Consider the following 20,314-nt stretch of genomic DNA (forward strand, 5'->3'; position numbering starts at 1 on the left):
TTCTATTCGCTTTCCTAGCTGCAGCAGCACACTGAGCAGAAGGTTTCAGCGTATCATCGACGACGACACCCAGATCCCTTTCTTGATATAATATGGCTGTTTCAGAGAAGACCTTTCCCCTTATGGTTTTAGATGTTATATATGTGTGTACAGAATTTGGCTGAAAGAAAAGCTAAAGGAAAGTTCAGACTGTAATTACCTACAGAATATAGTTTGAAAGCCACAACAAAGTTCACAACAACCATCTCAGTATCTGTGTTTGTGATCAGGCTGAGCTACTGCAAGTCAACTTGGAGAAAATTCTTGAGCAGAAAAAGGGAGCGTTGGAGAGCCAACACAATCTGAGGTACAGCTATGATCACTCGCAGGCCCTGCACATTCTTTACAGGTTGTTTATCATGAAACTATTTATTTCCTCTGCTCAGTGTTGTGGAATGTGGGGATGTTAAATATCACTTTTAAAAGAGTGTACTGTTATTTAATTATTAACAAGCCTGGAGCAGGAAATTGGGAGAGCACAATGTGGGAGCAGAGCCAGAAGCTGAGCTTTCGGTGAAGGGTGAGGAAGAGAGGAAAGAAAGAAACGGCGGCTCTTGGCGCTTGTTTGGCCTGGTTCTAATACAAAAGAAGCAACTCGCTCTTAACCAGGTCCAGAAGCACCAGAGAGAGAGACAATTTTTTTTTTAATAAAAAGATAATTAATGAAATAAACCAATAGATAAAATAGCAGCCACAGCTAACCCAGCAGGGCCATGTGTCTTCCTGAGGCTGCATTAGGGGTAGCAAACCAATTATTAAGAAATATTATAAAAGTCATAGAAATACATTGATTCGCTATAAGGAAACTCTTCCACGTGGTCAGTTCTGTATCCTCAAAACAATCTAGAGCAAACTACCTTTTTATTTAGTGCCGAGATTGGCGAGTGTTGCCTTGGGCTCATGATAACTACAGTGAAGTGCTGTTCCGGATCTCGCCACTAGGGCTTTTGCCAGAGAGTACTAGAGTCAGGCAGGGCCTATTTCCCTCCCTTGTGTTTCAACCTGCATCACACAGTCCTCAGGGGTCTAGGACATTGCTCCTGTTTTAAGGGAATTCGAGATTATAGTTAGCGGCAGGGCTTAATTTGTGGGTGAACAGCCTGGACCACAACTTCTTTTCAGACTCCAGTGCAGCAGGAACATTCTGCTCTATCCCCTCCCTTCCAAGCAGTCTGCAGAGAACAGTCATCACTCCCTAATCCTGTTGCTCCTGGCCCACCTAAGCCTCTCCTGGCTCCACAATTCCGCTTCCTTTTTATCTACAAAATGAGGCCCTGCTTATCAGTGAACATCCTTAATGGTATAAGGTTTCAGCAATGCGATATTCCCTCTTGTACGAGTCGTACGTTTCTTTGCTCTAGCATAATGTTGTAACAACGTGGTTTATTTCATTCTTTTCTGATAACATTTTCAGGAATAATCTGGAAAACATATTGTCCCAGTACACTCAGACACGGGCTACATCAAAACCCTCTGGAGCCCCTCAAGATGGCTGGACTGCAGAAGATTTGACCCCCACATTCCCATGGTCAGAGGAACGGCTGAGGCAAGAGCCACCAGCAAAGAATAAGATGGAATATGGTACGTGGGTCTGTGAGACCCTTAAACTCATAATGTGTGCAATTAACATGAACAGGTCAATAGTCAGTAAAACATTTCAGGGAAAATTTGAGACGTCTAATCTAGACCTTTCAAATATTCCTATCTTCAGTATCGCTACACGTTCAATGTACAGCACTGCTGAATGTTCTAGTATAAGGTATACATATAGTTATGTCCTGAAACGCTAAATATCGGGGCTAGACATAGACTCTAAATCTTGGTGTTATAGGTGTAAGTTTCACATTGGGTTCAGACCTCAACTTCTACTGGGCTTTTCCCACATAAAACATATTATCTAGTTTAAAGTTTGTTACTTATTATACCGCTGTAACTGACTGGGCAGAGCAGTGTACAGACTACAAAACAATATTTTTGGAAGAAAAGGAACTTGACTGGAAAGTGAGACATTGACTCAGAGAAAGGAAAAGTAAAAATACTAAAGGAAGGAGGTGAAAGAAGTGGAAGAGGGAGGGGACAGAGGAAGAAGAGAAGGGGGAGGCTGGTGGTCTCTATTGCTCTGTTACCCCAAAGGCCTGTTTGAAAAGCCACATTTTAAGTTCTGATTTGAAGCTCTTAAAAGAGGAATTGTTATGGAGAGGGAGGGGAAGATTGTTCCAAATAAGAGGGCCAAGGAAGAAAAATACATTGTGTCTAATGGATTCAAGGCAGGTGAATTTGGGACTTGGGAATACAAGAGGGTAATCAGTCACAGAATAAGGGATTGTGAGACATGAAAGATAATCAGGGGAACCTACTCGAAAAGCTTTGAATGTCAGAGTTGCCACTTTATGAATTATGTGCTTTTGGACCGACAACCATTGCTGTTTCAGCAATGGTGTGATGTGACCATAATGAAGGCACTACAGAGCAGATGGATGGCCTGTGGTGATCAGCATTTTTAAAGCCACAACCCCCCTCCTCCCATGGGCTGAATGTAATCTTCAATGCTGGGGCCTTGTTCGAGCACCAGCCCAGAGATTATGTGGGTGCTGCCAAAATTCAGTGCCAACAAGTTAACACGGCCTCTTGTGGAAACCGTATCTGCTGACAGGTGCCCATATGTAACCCATTCCTCTCACCCAGAAACAGGTTCACGCTCAGGGGGTGGACTTGGGTTAATCTTGGTCACTGTGTGGGTTCCTATGTGTGACCTGGAGGGACCCTGGAGTGAGTAGTGTTGCACACAGTCTCTCGAACCCAAGATTAACCCAAGTCCACCCCCTGAGCGAGAGGACCGGAAAATGGACGTGCAGTGAAATAAAAACCAGCGTGCGGCAATTTTCGGCCTGAGACCTTACCGCCACCCATTGACTTAGTGGTAAGGTCTCGCGTGCTACCCAGGCGATAGGCATGTACTGCACACACTTTGCTTGTCTACCGCTGGGTATGAATCACGCAGTAGAAAATTGAAAATAATTTCTACCACATCTTTTCAGTGTGCGCAGGGCATGCAGTAGCTGGGTGGTAATACTGATTTGGCATGCACTGGTTGCACGTAGGCCCCACACACCTTAGTAAAAGGGCCCCTCAATTTTCTCAATTCTTATTCATATATAGTATCTTACAATAATATTAGATTAATCAGGTACTTATCTTAGTTGTAGGCTAAAAATGTCCTTTTCTCTTTTTTTGCCTCCATTTCTTTCAATCAAAGGACAAATAATTTATTATATATATATATAATTGGATTGCAAGCATGGTGCTTGAGTGTTCTGTCTCACACTCATTATATGAGGTTCACCCACTATGCTGATGGTTCACAAAATATTAGAATGGGAGACAAACAATACAGGCTGGTGGTGTTACAGACTGTGACTCCACAAACGTTATTTATGTCTGTCGATGACCATGTAGTAAATTATATATTGGTCATACAACTAGAAAGCTGAAGACAAGAATAATAGAACACAAACATGGTATAGTGCACAAAAAAAATGGAGGCACCGATGGTGCAACATTGTATGGAGATGGGGCACACGTTTGATCAACTTGGCTTAATAGCGATTGACAGGATCCACAAAAGTAAGAGAGGGGGGGGGGGGGGGGGGGGGGGGGATGTTAAAAAGCAGCTCTGGCAAAAAGAACAAAGACTTATTTTTCAATACAGTACTATTGCACCACAGGGTTTGAACAAAAATATCGAGTGGAAAGCATTTTTTTAGAGGAGCCTAGCCCTTTAAAGTTTATGCAGGGTGATGATTGGATGGCAACTATGGAAGGCGTTTATTTAAAAACTGCGGCCATCTTGGAGTAAGAAATCGTCCGATGAATAAGTTGTGTTAAAATTTCCCTTCTTGAAGCAGCAAGAAGTGTTGGCGAAACGAGATGTTAACGAGACGTTGGAGGAGAAATTTGTAAAGACGAGGAGTTGTAATTCAGGAGGTGTATGCTGAACATATATTTGAGCTACGGGAGTAAGCCAATTAGCGAGAGAGTGCCAGCAAGAACAGCTGATGTTAAAGGTTTTCGTCAGTAACAGTGAGCCGGAAAACGACATTCATAAATGAGATCATTAATTTTGAGAGGAATTGTGGACTTTTGGAAAGATAAGTGAACAGCTGTTAGGATAATAATGAAAAAGTCTAATGTTGGAATCTTTCTTCTAGTAGTTATCTATGGTATACACAGACACTGATTAGTGTATGAATACATATAAAAAAAACAAAGGATTGTTTAAATGAGAGAGTCAACGGTTGACAGATTTCCATTGATTTGATGATTGAGTATTATTCTGTCAGTATTGGGGCAATTGCATTATCAGGACACAGGGGATCTGAACCAATGGTTTTTTCTCCAATTTTTTTTTCCATTTGCCCATGAACACTTGGTCCCATTATATATATATATATATATATAAAGAAAGAAAGAAAGAGGACCTATGATAAGACTAGCTCCAGTCATGCCCTCGGGAAGAAGCCACCTCAAAAAGAACTGATTTGCCAGGTCATCTGGTTTAATTGTGAGTCCTACAGCTTATGAATTGGGAAAAGCCTCTGTGGGGGTGCAAATGAAGGAAATTATGAGACCCTCCATTGTTATCCGTGAGGTTCTCTGAGAAATTCCTCTTGAGAATATCTGAAAAGATGGAGGATGAAAATGCTTTCTGAAACTGTTGTTGATCAGGGCCAGGACTCTTGAGCATCAAGTGCTTAAAGTACCCTCTCTGGAAATAAAGGTGAAGGAAGTGGAAGACCTTAGTGGAGCCATTGTGTGGGAGAGGAATACATCACACCAGAAAATAGAATAATTTACACTTCTGAATTTTCCCAAATCCCAAATTTATATCTTCAGTGGACTAGGTGAGACATTTCTTTACAGAAAGACCCAAAATATCTTCAGAAGACCTCCCACTTAGTATATATATCTAGGAAGAAGGTAGTCATTTGCTTCTGCTTCTGGGTAGCCAAGTGTCGAACAGATTGGATGGACTGTCAAATATTACGCACATGGAGAGCAATGATCTGCAACAGCAGACTTTATTCACTACTCAAGCTCCTGAGTCCTTATACATACATACCCGACATGGCCATGTTTTAGCCAAAGAGGCTGTTTCAGGGTGATAAATTACTATGAACACACATGTACAATACACACAGTATCGGACATAAAAAATCAAATCATAATCTTAAAAACATAAGTAATCATAATAAACCAGTACTATTTAAATTAAATATTAAATACACCATTAAGAACCTAAATCACTTATCATAAAAACATTTAAAATCACACTGAAAATTTTGCAGGAATCAAATCAAAATAATTCTTATTTTAGGGTTTGATGCCGAATACAATAAACAAAAACAATAAAAAATCAAGCAGGAAATATCAATCACATCAATCTAATTAATAAAATTATTAGGAAACAGTAATGTTTTAACCTTTTTCCTAAAAAGTAAGTAATTTGTTCCTAATTTAATATATTGAGGTAAAGAATTCCAAAGTGAAACTGCCATAGTTAAACCAATAGACACAGACTAAATGGACTTACCCAGTGCTATAATCTTCAAACTTCACCAAACTGGTAAAAACTAATGTGAAGATAGAAATAACTCAAGGTTGCAAAATTTTCATCGTTTAAAAATGTATTTAAGAACGATGGAGATGGATTGAACGTGTAACTCACTCACCAGAACCTCTGACCCGTGTTTCCAAGTACTGCTTCTCACAAGCTTAGGGGTCCTTTTACTAAGGTGTTCTAATGGATTTAGCACTACACTATAAGTTGCCCATTATATTCCTTTGGGCATGTTATCCTTTAGCACATGCTAAATCTGTTAGCTTAGTAAAATGACCCCTTAGTGATCCTTCCTAACTTATATGAGGAAGCACCAAAAAGGAGAAAAGGTCCTCTACAAAAGAAAACAGAAGTAGGGGAGGTATAGACCGTTATTAAATGGACTTGGGGAAAATCCACTATTTCTGGGATAAGCAGTATAAAATGTTTTGTACATTTTGGGGATCTTGCCGGGTATTTGTGACCTGGATTGGCCATTGTTGGAAACGGGATGCTGGGCTTGATGGACCCTTGGTCTTTCCCAGTATGGCAATACTTACGTACTTATGGTTACAGATCTGACGGCCCATCTTGAGTCTTTCCCAGCTTGACAGTCTGTAATACAAAAACCTTGAACCAATCTTTTATTCCAGTGGGAATTCACAAAATCTGCTCAGATTCCCTGCAATACTGCTGGATGGGCTGCCTTAAAATGTAACCAGTCGATATTCAAGGCTCATGTCTGCTTAAATCTCATTCTGGAAGTTTCTGCAGAATTCCCTCGGGAGTAACATTGCAGTGTAAGGTCCCTTATAACATTAGGTTTTTATATTCTGCTACCACCTTTGCAGTTCTAAGCAGATTACAAATTCTGTACAGTTAAATACAATATTCCATAATAAATTATTACAGTTACATAAACTTATTCCTTATTTAAAACAAGTGTCTGGAAAAGAAAAGTTTTAGTATTTCTTCTAAATCCTAAATAGTTATGTGAAATCCATAGGATACTGAATATGTCCTTTCCCTGGAAAGCAAGTAAGATCTCAAATGTTTTCAGACTTTTTACCTTTATAAAGAAGGAAAGCCCAATGGATTACAACAGAATTCCCTATTAGTAAATAGGCCTTACTGACTGTATGAGTCTGTATGAAACAACACACATTAATACATTAATGTAGGTTTGTCTCTATCACCTGTGGCAACTATAAAATCTCTCTATATATACGCTGAAAAGATGAATCTGACCACTGTGGTCCATGCCATGATAATTTGCCTTGATAAAACCAACAACACGGAATGAGGAAAGAAAAGATGAGGAAACCAAAGCAGGATAGTGTAGATAAGTCTTTATTACATCCAAAGTACTGTGAGTGTATTATTGAAAGACTCGACACAGCTGTGTTTTGGCTGGCATGCCTTCATCAGGAGCCTTGACAAACACGGTTCAACAAGGAAGATACAATGTTGTTATCATCCATCTCAGCAGTGCTGTGCGACACTGTTGGTCATCAAACAAGCTACTTGTAATGGGGATACAATTGGATGTTGGATCTAAGTTTCCAGTTCGCTTTTGTTGAAGATTTGAAGATAGCAAGCAAGGTAAGTAGATTACAATCTTGTGTCAGCTTGTATTGAATGGAGAAATGAATAAGCCTATGGTTTTTCACTCTGATTGGATTTGAGACTTTTGTTTTTGTACTGTATGAAGACTGGAGTTTTTTTTTTCTGACTTGTTAATTTCCAGCTATGATAATGGAAGCTTCAGTTGTATTTCTGAGGTCTTTTTTTTTCTACTTTTTTTTTAGTGCTGAAGTGCTTGTTCTCTTATTCAGTGTGTTATCACTTGCATGAACTTTATTTTCTATTGAGTTTCCAGTACTGAATAAGTTGCTCGTGTGGATTGTAGTCCAAAAGTAATTCCTACACTTTTTGATAGACCAATTCCACCAGTTACTTCTTTTAATTATCTCTGAGTCATTTTGGACTCTGAATTACTCCTGAAGTTTCCCAGGTTTTTATTTTCTACAGTGTCTCAGGTCAATTTTGAACTTTGTAGATGCTTCATCCTTCAACACTCTCTTTTATGCTTATATAAACTCATGCTATGATTATTGTAATTCAGTATATGCAGGTATCACTAAAGCTAATTTGAAGCGAATTCAAACTTTACAGAACACTGCAGTGTGTATAATTTTTAAAGCTAAACGTTATGATCATGCATCTCCATCACTGCAGCGTCTTCATTGGCTCCCCATTGAGTATCAAATTAAATTTAAAATCTTAAATTTTGACATTTAAAGCAGTAGGCAATGATACTCCATCCTATCTTGTGTTTTTAACAATACCATACACTCCTTCACGGACACTCCAGTCCCCCTAACTGATAATAGACTTATCCTCCATCTAAAGCATGGTGGGAATCTTCAAGAGCTTCAGCGTTTTTCTTTCTTGCTCCAGCCCTTTGGAACTCGCTACCGAAAAATTTAAGAGTGGAAAATTAATTAACTGCATTTCAATCGGCATTACCAGAACATCATCCTGTATTTGTTCACACCGGAGCCTGCAAAGGCCTCTCCGGTACTATGTAAGCCACATTGAGCCTACAAATAGGTGGGAAAATTTGGGATACAAATGTAACAAAATAAAATTAAATTAAATTAAAAACTCACTTTTTTCAATTTGCCTTTGTTTAACATAGCATTTTTCCATGGAGTATTCTGCAGCTAGGGCAGTGATGTGTATATTTAATTTTATGTTATTTTAAATTGAATCTTGTACTTAAACTCTCCTATTGTATGTTAGATGATGTAGCTTGTATTTATTTTGTCGTTTTGAAATTATGTTAGGTAGATTGGATTTTCTGTTTACTCTCTCTTTGTAAGTTAGATGGTGTGATTGGTTCTGGAATGTCTGAGTTCTTTTCTACCACTATCTTTGTGCTAGTTTGTATTTACACCATTTTGATTAGTTTTCAATGAGGAACAGTCTATCAAATCCTATTAAACGATAAACAGTGAAATTCCTACTCTTCCCATTAGATGCACATTCCTGAGAATTGTCCAAAACACTGATTTAGGGTTATAACTAATGCAACCAAGCAGAAGGCTATAGTGTCCATCACCCCAGGAAGTGCCTCATAGCCCTCTGTCCACTTTCTTTCCGTGGGAGTATCACTGCTCTGTTATGGGCTCAAGTCTTCCAGCCCACTAACTGGCCTGGGAACCACTCTGACTTCTCCAGTATTGGTTTCCAGGAATTCTAAGTCCTATCTCGGCTTTCAATCTTCCAACACTACTAAGTTTAGAGAAGCTAGTTCTTGCCATAACTTCCCCAGGCAACCCACTTTCTGCTTACTTAGTCAAAGACCTTGACCCCCCCCCCCCCCCCCCCCCCCACTGGTAAATGTGTAACACTACACTTAAGTTTGCAAAAATGAGCAATGAGTGAATGATGGAGTTACTTTGCTGATACTGTGCATGTTGGCTGGGAAGGATGGTCTGTCTTCACCTACACATTGTACTTGTATAATCGTGGACCTGTTAAGCAGAACCTTCATAGAGTTTTTTGTGCCTTTCAGATTCCATATCACAGCAGCAAAATGGATATCAGCTTCCATCCATGGAGTCCAGATCAAATGTAGAGAGTCAGGAGCAGGCACGTAATACTGTAAGTGTTTCTGTCTATTTGACTTCATTGTCTAAAGGGTTTGGGATAAGTGAGATGGTCTGAGCAGCAGCTGCCTAACTCCTGAAGAAAACCACTGCTGGATGATGAAATATGACAGTCGGTTTTCGCAAGGAATTGAACCTGTCCTAAATATTGAAACTCTACTCAGACATGTTCAATATGGAAGTGGCTTGTCCAGAAAGGACCTTTATATGTATCCCCCCCCCCCCCCAAGTGTGGTTGTGTAAATAAAACGCTCAAAAGTGGCAAAGTGTCTCCCTCTAGAAACTGGGTCCCTTGACAATCCAAGTCAGGTGTTCACAATGTTTATATTTTTATAAAAGGCTCCTTAAATATAAAATAAGTAAAGGACTTTGCGAAAACATATGTATTTGTTATGCACAATGGAAACAACCACTGTAAAACAAAACAAAAAAAAACGTTACAAGTTACCCCTGAAGTTCTCCTCTAAAGTTAGCGGAAACACTTATGCCAAATGTATGTATACTTTGAAGAACTGCTCACATCATGCCAAGAACATGCCTGCTACCCACATACCCTACATGCAGTGCCTCTTTTAAAACTGTTACTTATACAGGTATGTTAAATTACATACTTAAATGGCCCTTTTTTGTCAACATAACCCTTCTAAGATTATCACCTGAATGTCAGATCAGAAGATTCTTATAGTATTAAACATGCACATTTGACCCAGTCAGATTACAGCACCCAATCTCAAGCACATGAGGAATAGAGAATAGATCAAAGATGATTGCACTGCGAACGTGCAATTCTGGTCACTGCATCTGAAAAAGCTATAGTGGAACTGGAAAAGTGGCCACAATAATTAAGGAGATGGAAGGAGTCTGATATGTTGATTGCCACTGCAGTTCCTTGTGACCCTGGGCAAGTCACTTAACCCTCCATTAGCCAGGTACAAAAAAGACACCTTAGATTGTGGCCCTCCAGGGACAGAAAAAGACCTGCTTCTAGTAGCAAATCCTAGAAACGGTGCTTAAAGGTGGGCTCCATTTATAGAACAGCGCTTAGTACTGAGAACCACAACTATTTTTAGGTGCGGCCATATCCACCAACAAAACCTTGGTTTAAACCCCCTCCCCCCCACCTAAATTGGGCACAGATCCCCTTTATTCTAAAACAATGCATATAAATTAAAGGAATGCCCCTGATACGCCCATGACCCTCTCACTGCTGCAGCCCATTTTATGGACCCATGCATAAAATGTAATTAAATGCAATTAGCGCCAATAATTGCTTGTTAAAATCTCAAGTATCAGTACGAATTGGCAGCTCGTCAGTACCTCTCCACTCTCATCTTTCCCTACACTCCTCCCCAGGAACTCCGTTCACTGGGTAAATCTCTCTTATCTGCACCCTTCTCCTCCACTGCTAACTCCAGACTCCGTTCCTTTTATCTTGGAATAGACTTCCCTGTTACGTCAAGCTCCATCTCTGGCCGTCTTTAAATCTAAGCTAAAAATCCATCTTTTTGATGCTGCTTTTAACTCCTAACCCTTATTCCCTTGTTCAGAACCCTTATTTTATCATCCTCACTTTAATATTCCCTTATCTCTTGTTTGTCCTGTTTGTCTGTCCTAATTAGATTGTAAGCTCTATCGAGCAGGAACTGTCTCTTCATGTTCAGGTGTACAGCGCTGCGTACGTCTAGTAGCGCTATAGAAATGATAAGTAGTAGTAGTTCAGCAGGGACCATCTCTTACGTGTTTAGTGTACAGCACTGAGTAACATAGTAAACGATGGCAGATAAAGACCTGCACGGTCCATCTAGTCTGCCCAACAAGATAAACTCATTGTATGAGCTACTTTATTTTGTTTGAATAGTACTACTACTACTTAACATTTCTAGAGCGCTACTAGGGTTACGCAGCGCTGTATAATTTAACAAAGAGAGACAGTCCCTGCTCAAAGAGCTTACAATCTAATAGACAAGCGAACGGTCAGTCCGATAGGGGCAGTCAAATTGGGGCAGTCTGGATTCACTGAACGGTAAGGGTTAGGTGCCGAACGCAGCATTGAAGAGGTGGGCTTTAAGCAAAGACTTGAAGATGGGCAGGGAGGGGGCTTGGCGTAAGGGCTCAGGAAGGTTGTTCCAAGCATAGAGTGAGGCGAGGCAGAATGAGCGGAGCCTGGAGTTGGTGGTGGTGGAGAAGGGTACTGAGAGGAGGGATTTGTCCTGTGAACGGTGGTTTCGGGCGGGAACATAAGGGGAGATGAGGGTAGAAAGGTAGTGCGGGGCAGCAGACTGAGTGCATTTGTAGGTAAGAAGGAGAAGCTTGAATAGAATGCGGTATCTGATTGGAAGCCAGTGAAGTGACCTGAGGAGAGGGGTGATATGAGTATATCGGTTCTGGCGGAATATGAGACGTGCAGCAGAGTTCTGAACAGATTGAAGGGGGGATAGATGGCTAAGTGGGAGGCCGGGTGAGGAGTAAGTTGCAGTAGTCCAGACGAGAGGTAATGAGAGCGTGGACGAGAGTTCGGGTGGTATGTTCAGAGAGGAAAGGGCGAATTTTGCTGATGTTAAAGAGGAAGAAGCGACAGGTCTTGGCTATCTGCTGGATATGCGCAGAGAAGGAGAGGGAGGAGTCAAAGGTGACTCCAAGGTTGCGGGCAGATGAGACGGGGAGGATGAGGGTGTTATCAACTGAGATAGAAAGTGGAGGAAGAGAAGTGGGAAGTAGTTGAGCAGGGACCGTCTTACGTGTTAGTAAATGTGAATGTGTTGGGGGGGTTTTTTCTCTTTCAAAAAGTGCAAATGCAAAGGGAAACTCCATGAAGTTGCTTTGTAATACATTTAAAACAAATAGGAAAAAACTAGTTTTTCAGTCATCTGTGGAACTTCTTGGCAGAGGATGTGATTAAAAACAGTTAGTGTATCTGGGATTAATAAAAGCTCCTGAAGGCAAGGACAATAAATATATTATTAAGGTACACCTGGGAGCAGTAGCCTGGAATCTTGCTGTTTTGGGGGATCCTGCCAGACATTTGGGATCTGGGTTGGCCACTGCTGGAAGCAGGATACTAGGCTTGAAGGATCTTTGGTCCGGCCAGTAGGCAATAATTATGTTATGTTTTTAATCTTGCCAAGTTCTCTGTCATAAACCTGTTGCATTTCATTCCATGTAACACTTTGATCCATTCATTACACCAGAGTTTGTCTTTTTCCCTTATGTCGAAGGTGTTCATACTGTCCACATAAATAAACCTACAGCGATATTCAAAGGGGGAAATCCTCCATAGATGCCAAAGTCTAAGCCCTAGGATGATGTGCACTGGGTGTAAATTCTACAATTTATGTCCCTAACTTTAGTCGTGAGTTACTTACGTAGCTCACTGGCAGACAAATGCTCACATGTAGTTATAGGCATTTAAGGGCATAACTGCTGGAATTCTTAACCCAAGTGCATAACTGCCTGACCAGGCCCTGCCCCTCGCAGGTCTTCACCTGCCTTGGAGTTGTGTACTCTGGAATTTGAGCGTGCAACTTATAGAATACCGATAAAGGAGCATTATGCGCGTAACTGCCAATTAACGCCAATAATCAGTGGTTAAAACTAATTAGCATTAAGTTGCTTGTCAGACATGTGGGTGCAGAACTTTCTAGAATTAGTGGGAAAGTATGCAGTGCACAGAACCCAGATTCTCATCAGGATCCAGAAAAGATTGTTAAAAGCTGTGCAAATTCTTCCACTACAAAAACTAATTTCAGTTTCTTCTGGAACAGGAAGTCTTGAACCATGTGCTAAGTGACATTGAGGCATTCGTGGGGAAAGTAAAGCAGGTGATTGACTCTCCATCTCTCAGCAAGAGGAAGAAGAAGAAAAAGCAGAAAGGTAAGAACAGACCACAGGCGTGATGCAAAGTCTCCAGGAGCAGAAAGTTTTGGCTCTGTGATTCATACTTTTCTCCAGTTCTGCCTACTGCTCTCTCTATGCTGTACTGTCCTGTGTGTGAATGTGCAGAAATGGCCTTAAGATCCCTAAAGGAGCAGAAAGACCAGGGTAGTGAGTAGTGACAGACAGAGGCTCCAAAGGGATTGACTAAGGTGCAAGATACGAAAATATTTAATCCCGGAAAGGCTGGCAGGTGCATGTATCTGTGTATGGGAGGGAAATTGCACTGTAGCTGCTTGTGTTGTACACGTGTCACGGTGGGGCGTCATGTATATCTCTGTGTGGGAGGGAATTCTGTACCCATTCTGTGGATATATTGAAATTCCAGAACACCTGTTATACGAGTGGATTATGTGGCTGCTCTCGCCGCTGAATGGAAATCTGTTGCAGAACCTTCTGGAAAAGCATGTGTACAAAGTCCTGCAGTCTGCCCATCTGCTTCCTCATTTTTACTATGGGAGAAGCCCAATAAGGATGAAAACTTCATCTTGCATAAAAAATTAGGGGACAATGGGGGGAAGCAGGGTGAGATAGGGGTTTGTGTAGAATGAGAAAAATGCACAGCATTCTAAAAAGCAGACAGTAGAAGCTGTCACGTCCTGTATGTCTGGATGAACTGAGGGCAGTGGGAACCCCACGTATTCACGCTGACAGCCTGTAGACCTTTCCAGAAAGCTTCAGAACAGATACCATTTACTGTTGCACCTTTCATTAAGGCTTGGTTGTTAAATGCATTTTAAGTGTGGAGGAGAATGTTGCTAGTTATTTACTTATTTATTTCTCATATTTATATCCCCAAAACGTACATAATTCCATAATATAAGCAACACACATTCTTCAAGAATAAAAATTGCCCTGCATTAAATATCGCTCATTCACAAATGCTTCCTTAAACAGATATGTCTTCAAATTTCTCTTGAACTGGTATTAAAGCACAGTCTCAAATATCCAGTAACTTATTCCACAAATTTGCCCCCTCAATAGAAAAAGTTAGATGCCATGTTTCTGCAAAATGACATGTACAGCAGTTGTTTGCTCTAAGGATATACTTCTGCTGTGGTAAAATAACAATTTTTTTTCTATGGTTTTCATTTTCCTATTTACCAATGGGTTATGATTTTCTGTTCAGCAACTGACAACCATGTGTGGAATTTTGCTATAATTTCTGTCAGGTACTTGTGACCTGAATTGGCTGCCTTTGGAAGCAGGATACTGGACTAGGGAAGGGAAAGGGAAATGGGACTTGATATACCGCCTTTCTGAGGTTTTTGCAACTACATTCAAAGCGGTTTACATATATTCAGGTACTTATTTTGTACCAGGGGCAATGGAGGGTTAAGTGACTTGCCCAGAGTCACAAGGAGCTGCAGTGGGAATTGAACCCAGTTCCCCAGGATCAAGGTCCACTGCACTAACCACTAGGCTACTCCTCCACTCATTCCACCAATAAGAGCCAACCTCATCAGTGATGTCACAATGGCTTGATTGCCCGATACTTGGCTCACTTCTGTTATTGTGATGTCATAAGGGAAAGGGAAATGGGACTTGATATACCGCCTTTCGGAGGTTTTTGCAACTACATTCAAAGCGGTTTACATATATTCAGGTACTTATTTTGTACTAGGGGCAATGGAGGGTTAAGTGACTTGCTCAGAGTCACAAGGAGCTGCAGTGGGAATCGAACCCAGTTCCCCAGAATCAAAGTCCACTGCACTAACCACTAGGCTACTCCTCCACTAGATGGACCATTGGTCTGATCCATTATGGCTATTCTTATGTTCTATGTTCTTATGTGTTTTAATTGTTTGTTTATATATTTTTGCAAAGCCTCTCCGATTCCAGAAGCCAAATATGTAGACACTTTTCAAAAAATGAAGTACGCCTTTAACCTGCTGGTAGGTCACAGTGACTAGAAAATAAATTACATGGTAGGAATAAATTCTCACTTTGACCTTTTGTTTTTCATCCTTGTCCTTTTCTTTGATTTTTCTCTGTTTTACTCTTTTCAATTAGATACTTTTAATTGACTCTGGTATATCAAATAAAGTTGATTAATGAGTTATGGTAATTTATTCCCAGAGCTGGAATGAAAGCAGACTGCTGAATGTTGGGGAAAAGAATATGGAGGAATTAGGGGTGAGGGCTGGAGAAGGGATAACATGTGATGATCTGTACCAGAGCCGGGAGGCGGGACTGGTGGTTGGGAGGCGGGAAATACTGCTGGGCAGACTTATACAGTCTGTGCCCTGAAAAGGACAGGTACAAATTCAAGGTAAGGTATACACATATGAGTTTGTCTTGGGCAGACTGGATGGACCATGCAGGTCTTTTTCTGCCATCATCTACTATGTTACTATGTATGATGGGACAACTGGTTCCGGACCTGGCCAGGGGAGGGAAGAGAAGACTTTGAAGGTGAGGTGACATGATGGGAGGGAACAGGAGGTAGGATCCTGGAGAAAAGACAATGTGGACAGGTAACCTATAGGTTAGAAATCAAGGTTCATATCTTACTGACACTCCTTGTGACCTTGGCCAAGTCACTTAACCCTCTACTGCCTTACATACAAGATTATAAGTTTATTTAAAGCTAGGGCAAGGGCCTTCAGAGCAGTTTACAATCCAAGATCGGTTAAGGAGAGCGAGAAGGAAGAAAGCAAGCAAGAGAGAAAGAAGAGGAACTCCACAGGGCCTGGCAAAATGAGGTAAAAGGAAGAAAAGAGACCACAGATGGAAAGCAAGAACTGTTACTGAGAAGACCAGACTGTACTAACTCAGGGAGTAAGGCCATAAGCCTCCTTAAAGAACAGGGTTTTCAGGGCAGCTGGGAAATCTCCAAGGGTAGGGAGAGATTTCCAAAGGGAAGGGCTTTATTTCGAACGTAGGCATAGTGAATATGCCGAAAGGAAGGAACCAGCAGGAAATGGGACTGGGAACAGGGAAATATGTTCAAGTACCGGAATATCTTGCCTTGGTCCCAGTACTGAAAAGGTGTGACCTAGTATTCGTGGAAGTGGGCTTCTGGCAGAAAGCTTCCAAGCACTTACCCTCTTCAATGCGATGGGATTGATGAAGAGAGTGTAGGCGTTAATGGTCTGCAGACTGGATGGGTTAACTATAATAACACAACCTTTTACTTCACAGGGAAAACTTCATCACTGTATGCAGGAACCGAGTGCTCCAGACCTGATCCATATGTTGTTCTCTGTACTTTCCTTTGTGAGTAGCTCCTTTAGGTCATAAACAGTTTGCAGAGTCTAGAAATTGAAATCACAACCAGCATCTGTCTAAAAATGCTCCCAGCCCCCACCCTGGATATTTAAACACTACAGTCAGCTTTCACATCAAGTACAGACTGTGCAGTTTAAATTTACACCCAGATAAGCGGTGCCAGGTCACAGGGGTGTAGCCATGGATGTAGGGGGGGGGGGCTTGGAGGCCTGGTTCCTTCCCCCCCCAATTTAGGTTCAGGTCCTTGGCTAGTGGGAGAGTCTCGAAGTTTTGCTACCAGAAGCAGTCCTCCAGTCACGGCCTACACTTTCCCTGGGCCACTGTCAGCACGCCAGGTTCTCCCCCCACCCCTTATGTGCTGAGTTTGTGCTGGGAGGGGGAAGCCTGGTGTAGCAGGGTGGTCATGGAACGTGCAGGCTACAGGTGGAGCCGGGCTTCCTCTGGCAGGGGTTGGGGACCATCACCAGTTCAAGTATGTGGGGGTTACAGGGGAGGGGGATAAAGAGTGCCAGCAAGGTGGGGCAAAATTTTGCCATCTCCCCCCCCCCCCCCCCCTTAAAGACCCGAGCTCTGGCTATACGCCTGCCAGGCCATAGCTAGAAACTGGCACAGTATGAAACAGAACTGGAAATTTATACGGTTGACTTCTGGTCCTGCCCCCCTGTCCCTCCTTCCCGACACTATCCAGATAGTGCTGGGGTGTCGGTGAAGATTTTCCATGGCAGCTACTGGATATGTTCGGTGCCAGTGGGCAGATCTAATCCAGAAAATTGTCACAGAATATTGACCTGAGGAATTTTTTCACTTTGTGCCAAGTTGTTTAGTTCCAGATTCTGTTGTACAGATTTAAGACTAAACCTTATTTTAAAACAGAAATGAAAGCACAATGGAACTGAAAAGTAGCCTAATGGTTATAGCAGGAAAGCCTGGTTCAAATCCAAGTTTCCAACTTAATTTAATGCTTGATATATCGCTGACTAGTAAATACCATCTCAGCACTGTAATTTCTCTTTTCTGCTTATACGTTTTTTTTATATTTTACATCACAAAATATTATAAACTTTTAAAAGAAAAAAAATGCAATAAAATTAAGGCTAAAAAGAAAAAAAAAAGTAGACATTAACCCCCCTGCTTACTAAGCCATGTGACAATGCTGACACGGCCCAATCAAAGTGAATTCATGCACAGCTTAGTAAACGGGGGGTGGGGGGGGAGTTCACTTTGACTTGAAAAACTCTACATCAGGAGGCCTAATCTAATTACATTCTAAAGTTTTCCTAAAATAGTAACTTTTTAAACTTGAATTTTTGATGAGGACTCCAGTCTTTTATATTAAGTGGTAGATGTTCCAGAGAGTAAGATCCAAGCCAGCTCCTCATGGTCTTGGGCAAGTCAACCCCTCCATTGCCTGAGATTTAGACTGAGCCCTTCAGAGACAGAAAACTACCTACTGTACCTGATTGTACAGAGCTTTAGTAGCTTTTGGGGTATATGAAATTTTTTGAAAAAATCTTTTCAGTGACATGACCTTGTTTGAAGCCGCAGAAGAATCCCAGGACTAGGCTGTGCCCTGTGATGTCACGAGAGCAGATCAGTTTCTTTCTAGTATTTACAATCTTTCAGCTTCTCCTTTCCATACCAATACCATTTACAGATCTTGACCGACCATCGCCAGAAAGAAATGGCAGCTGCAGTGATATGTCCTCTGTTGACTCAGGCGGCTATAAATCTACTTAATTCCTGTACCACCGCAGAGGAACGGACAATCTGGAAGGACCTTGGAGATGCCTGGCTGGTAACCAGGTGAGAATTCCTGGAGTTTTAACAGCTCAACAGAAGCATCTATTTGTATAGAAGCAAAGGAAACAAAAATACATTACTGCATTAGAATGATATTAAGGAAAGGAACCCCCTTAACCGGGATGGAACCAGGCTGCTTACACTAACATTTTATTTATTTATTTATTGCATTTGTATCCCACATTTTCCCACCTTTTTGCAGGCTCAATGTGGCTTACAATACATCATGAATGGTGGAAATATGTTAGAAGATATACATTTAGTGTTATAGAAGAAGCTTGGGTAACATGATAATGAAAAACATGATAGTAATATAACAAGCAGATATTATAAGACAGTTCTGACTGTATGTGGAGGAGTGGTGTATGTTCACATTTGTTGATCTTCGTGTTATGCCTTATTAAAGAGATGGGTCTTCAGTAGTTTGCGGAAGTTGGTTAGTTCATAGATCGTTTTTAAGTTGCGCTCCATAACTGTGTGCTCAAGTAGGTAAAGTTTGACGCATGCATTAGTTTGTATTTTAGACCTTTGCAGTTGGGGAAGTGCAGGTTAAGGAATGTGCGGGATGATCTTTTAGCATTCCTGGGTGGTAAGTCTATCAGGTCTAACATGTAGGCTGGTGCGTCTCCGTGAATGATTTTGTGAACTAGGGAGCATATTTTGAACGTGATGCGTTCTCTAAGTGGGAGCCAGTGTAACTTTTCCCAAAGGGGTTTAGCACTTTCATATTTTGTTTTACCGAATAGGAGTCTAGCTGCAGTGTTCTGGGCTGTTTGAAGTTTCTTGATTATTTGCTCTTTACAGCCGGCGTAGAGTGCGTTGCAGTAGTCTAGATGACTGAGCACCATTGATTGTACCAGGTTGCAGAAAACATTCCTTCGGAAGAAAGGTCTTACTCGTTTTAATTTCCACATTGAGTGGAACATTTTCTTGGTTGTGTTTTTTGCATGGCTCTCAAGTGTTAAGTGTCGATCGATGGTAACTCCAAGAATTTTTAGGGTATCTGAAATTGGAAGGTTCAGGTTTGGTGTGTTAACGGTGGTGAATTTGTTCATGTTATGTTGAGAGGTAAGTATTAGGCATTGGGGGTTTTTCTGCATTACGTTTCAGCTGGAATGCGTCCGCCCATGAGTGCATTATATGGAGACTTTGGTTGATGTCATTGGTAATTTCCTTTAAATCTTGTTTGAATGGGATGTAAATCGTTACGTCGTCTGCGTATATGTATGGGTTGAGGTTTTGGTTTGATAATAGTTTGGCCAAGGGTATCATCATTAAGTTGAATAGAGTCGGCGAGAGGAGGGGATCCCTGTGGGACTCCGCATTCAGGTATCCATGTGGCTGAAGTAGTCGAATTAGATGTCACTTGGTATGATCGTGTGGTTAGAAATCTCTTGAACCAATTAAGAACGTTACCTCCAATTCCGAAGTACTCAAGGATATGTAGTAGTATTCCATGATCAACCATGTCGAAAGCGCTTGACATGTCAAATTGTAGGAGTAGTATGTTTTTTCCAGTTGAAATCATTTGTTTGAATTTAGTCATGAGTGTAACTAGTACTGTTTCAGTACTGTGGTTAGACCAAAATCCTGACTGGGAGTCGTGGAGTATTGAGAATTTATTTAAATAGTTTGTGAGTTGTTTGGTCACCATTCCTTCTGTTAGTTTGGTTATTAAGGGAATGGATGCTACTGGCCTGTAGTTGGTTAGTTCACTAGCGTTTTTCTTTGCGTCTTTGGGTATAGGGGTGAGTAGAATGTTTCCTTTCTCCTTCAGGAAGAGTCCATTTTGTAGCATGTAGTTCAAGTGTTTCGTTATGTCTGTTAAAAAGGAGACGGAGTAGATTTTAAACCAGACTCTGGGGGAAAGCTGACAGTTGCTCAGGAAAGCATGGCTCAGAATGAGCTATCTTTGAAGGATACTGGCAGGGGCGAAAGGGGCGGTCACACAGGGCCCCGTACTCCTAGGGACCCTGCATCTCTGGCACATCTGTCCCCCTGTCTTGGAACACCTCTCTGCTCTGTACCTTAATGTGCATCCATA

The 20,314-nt window shown here is 41.4% G+C and overlaps 1 protein-coding gene across 7 annotated transcripts in view; it reads left to right on the forward strand.

Annotated features, from left to right (window-relative positions):
* EPS8L3 (EPS8 like 3) overlaps positions 1-20,314 on the forward strand; it is a 62,737-nt gene that overhangs the window by 21,265 nt on the left and 21,158 nt on the right. For all 7 annotated transcript variants that reach the window (XM_030220926.1, XM_030220931.1, XM_030220928.1 and 4 more), the window contains 7 exons: positions 270-346; positions 1,454-1,620; positions 9,216-9,304; positions 13,071-13,179; positions 15,067-15,134; positions 16,384-16,458; positions 18,125-18,273. In XM_030220926.1, the coding sequence (XP_030076786.1) occupies positions 270-346; positions 1,454-1,620; positions 9,216-9,304; positions 13,071-13,179; positions 15,067-15,134; positions 16,384-16,458; positions 18,125-18,273 (734 nt within the window). The remainder of the gene's footprint in view (positions 1-269; positions 347-1,453; positions 1,621-9,215; positions 9,305-13,070; positions 13,180-15,066; positions 15,135-16,383; positions 16,459-18,124; positions 18,274-20,314) is intronic.

This window comes from Microcaecilia unicolor, chromosome 12 (genome assembly GCF_901765095.1).
Source record: "Microcaecilia unicolor chromosome 12, aMicUni1.1, whole genome shotgun sequence".
Taxonomy (NCBI): Eukaryota; Metazoa; Chordata; class Amphibia; order Gymnophiona; family Siphonopidae; genus Microcaecilia; species Microcaecilia unicolor.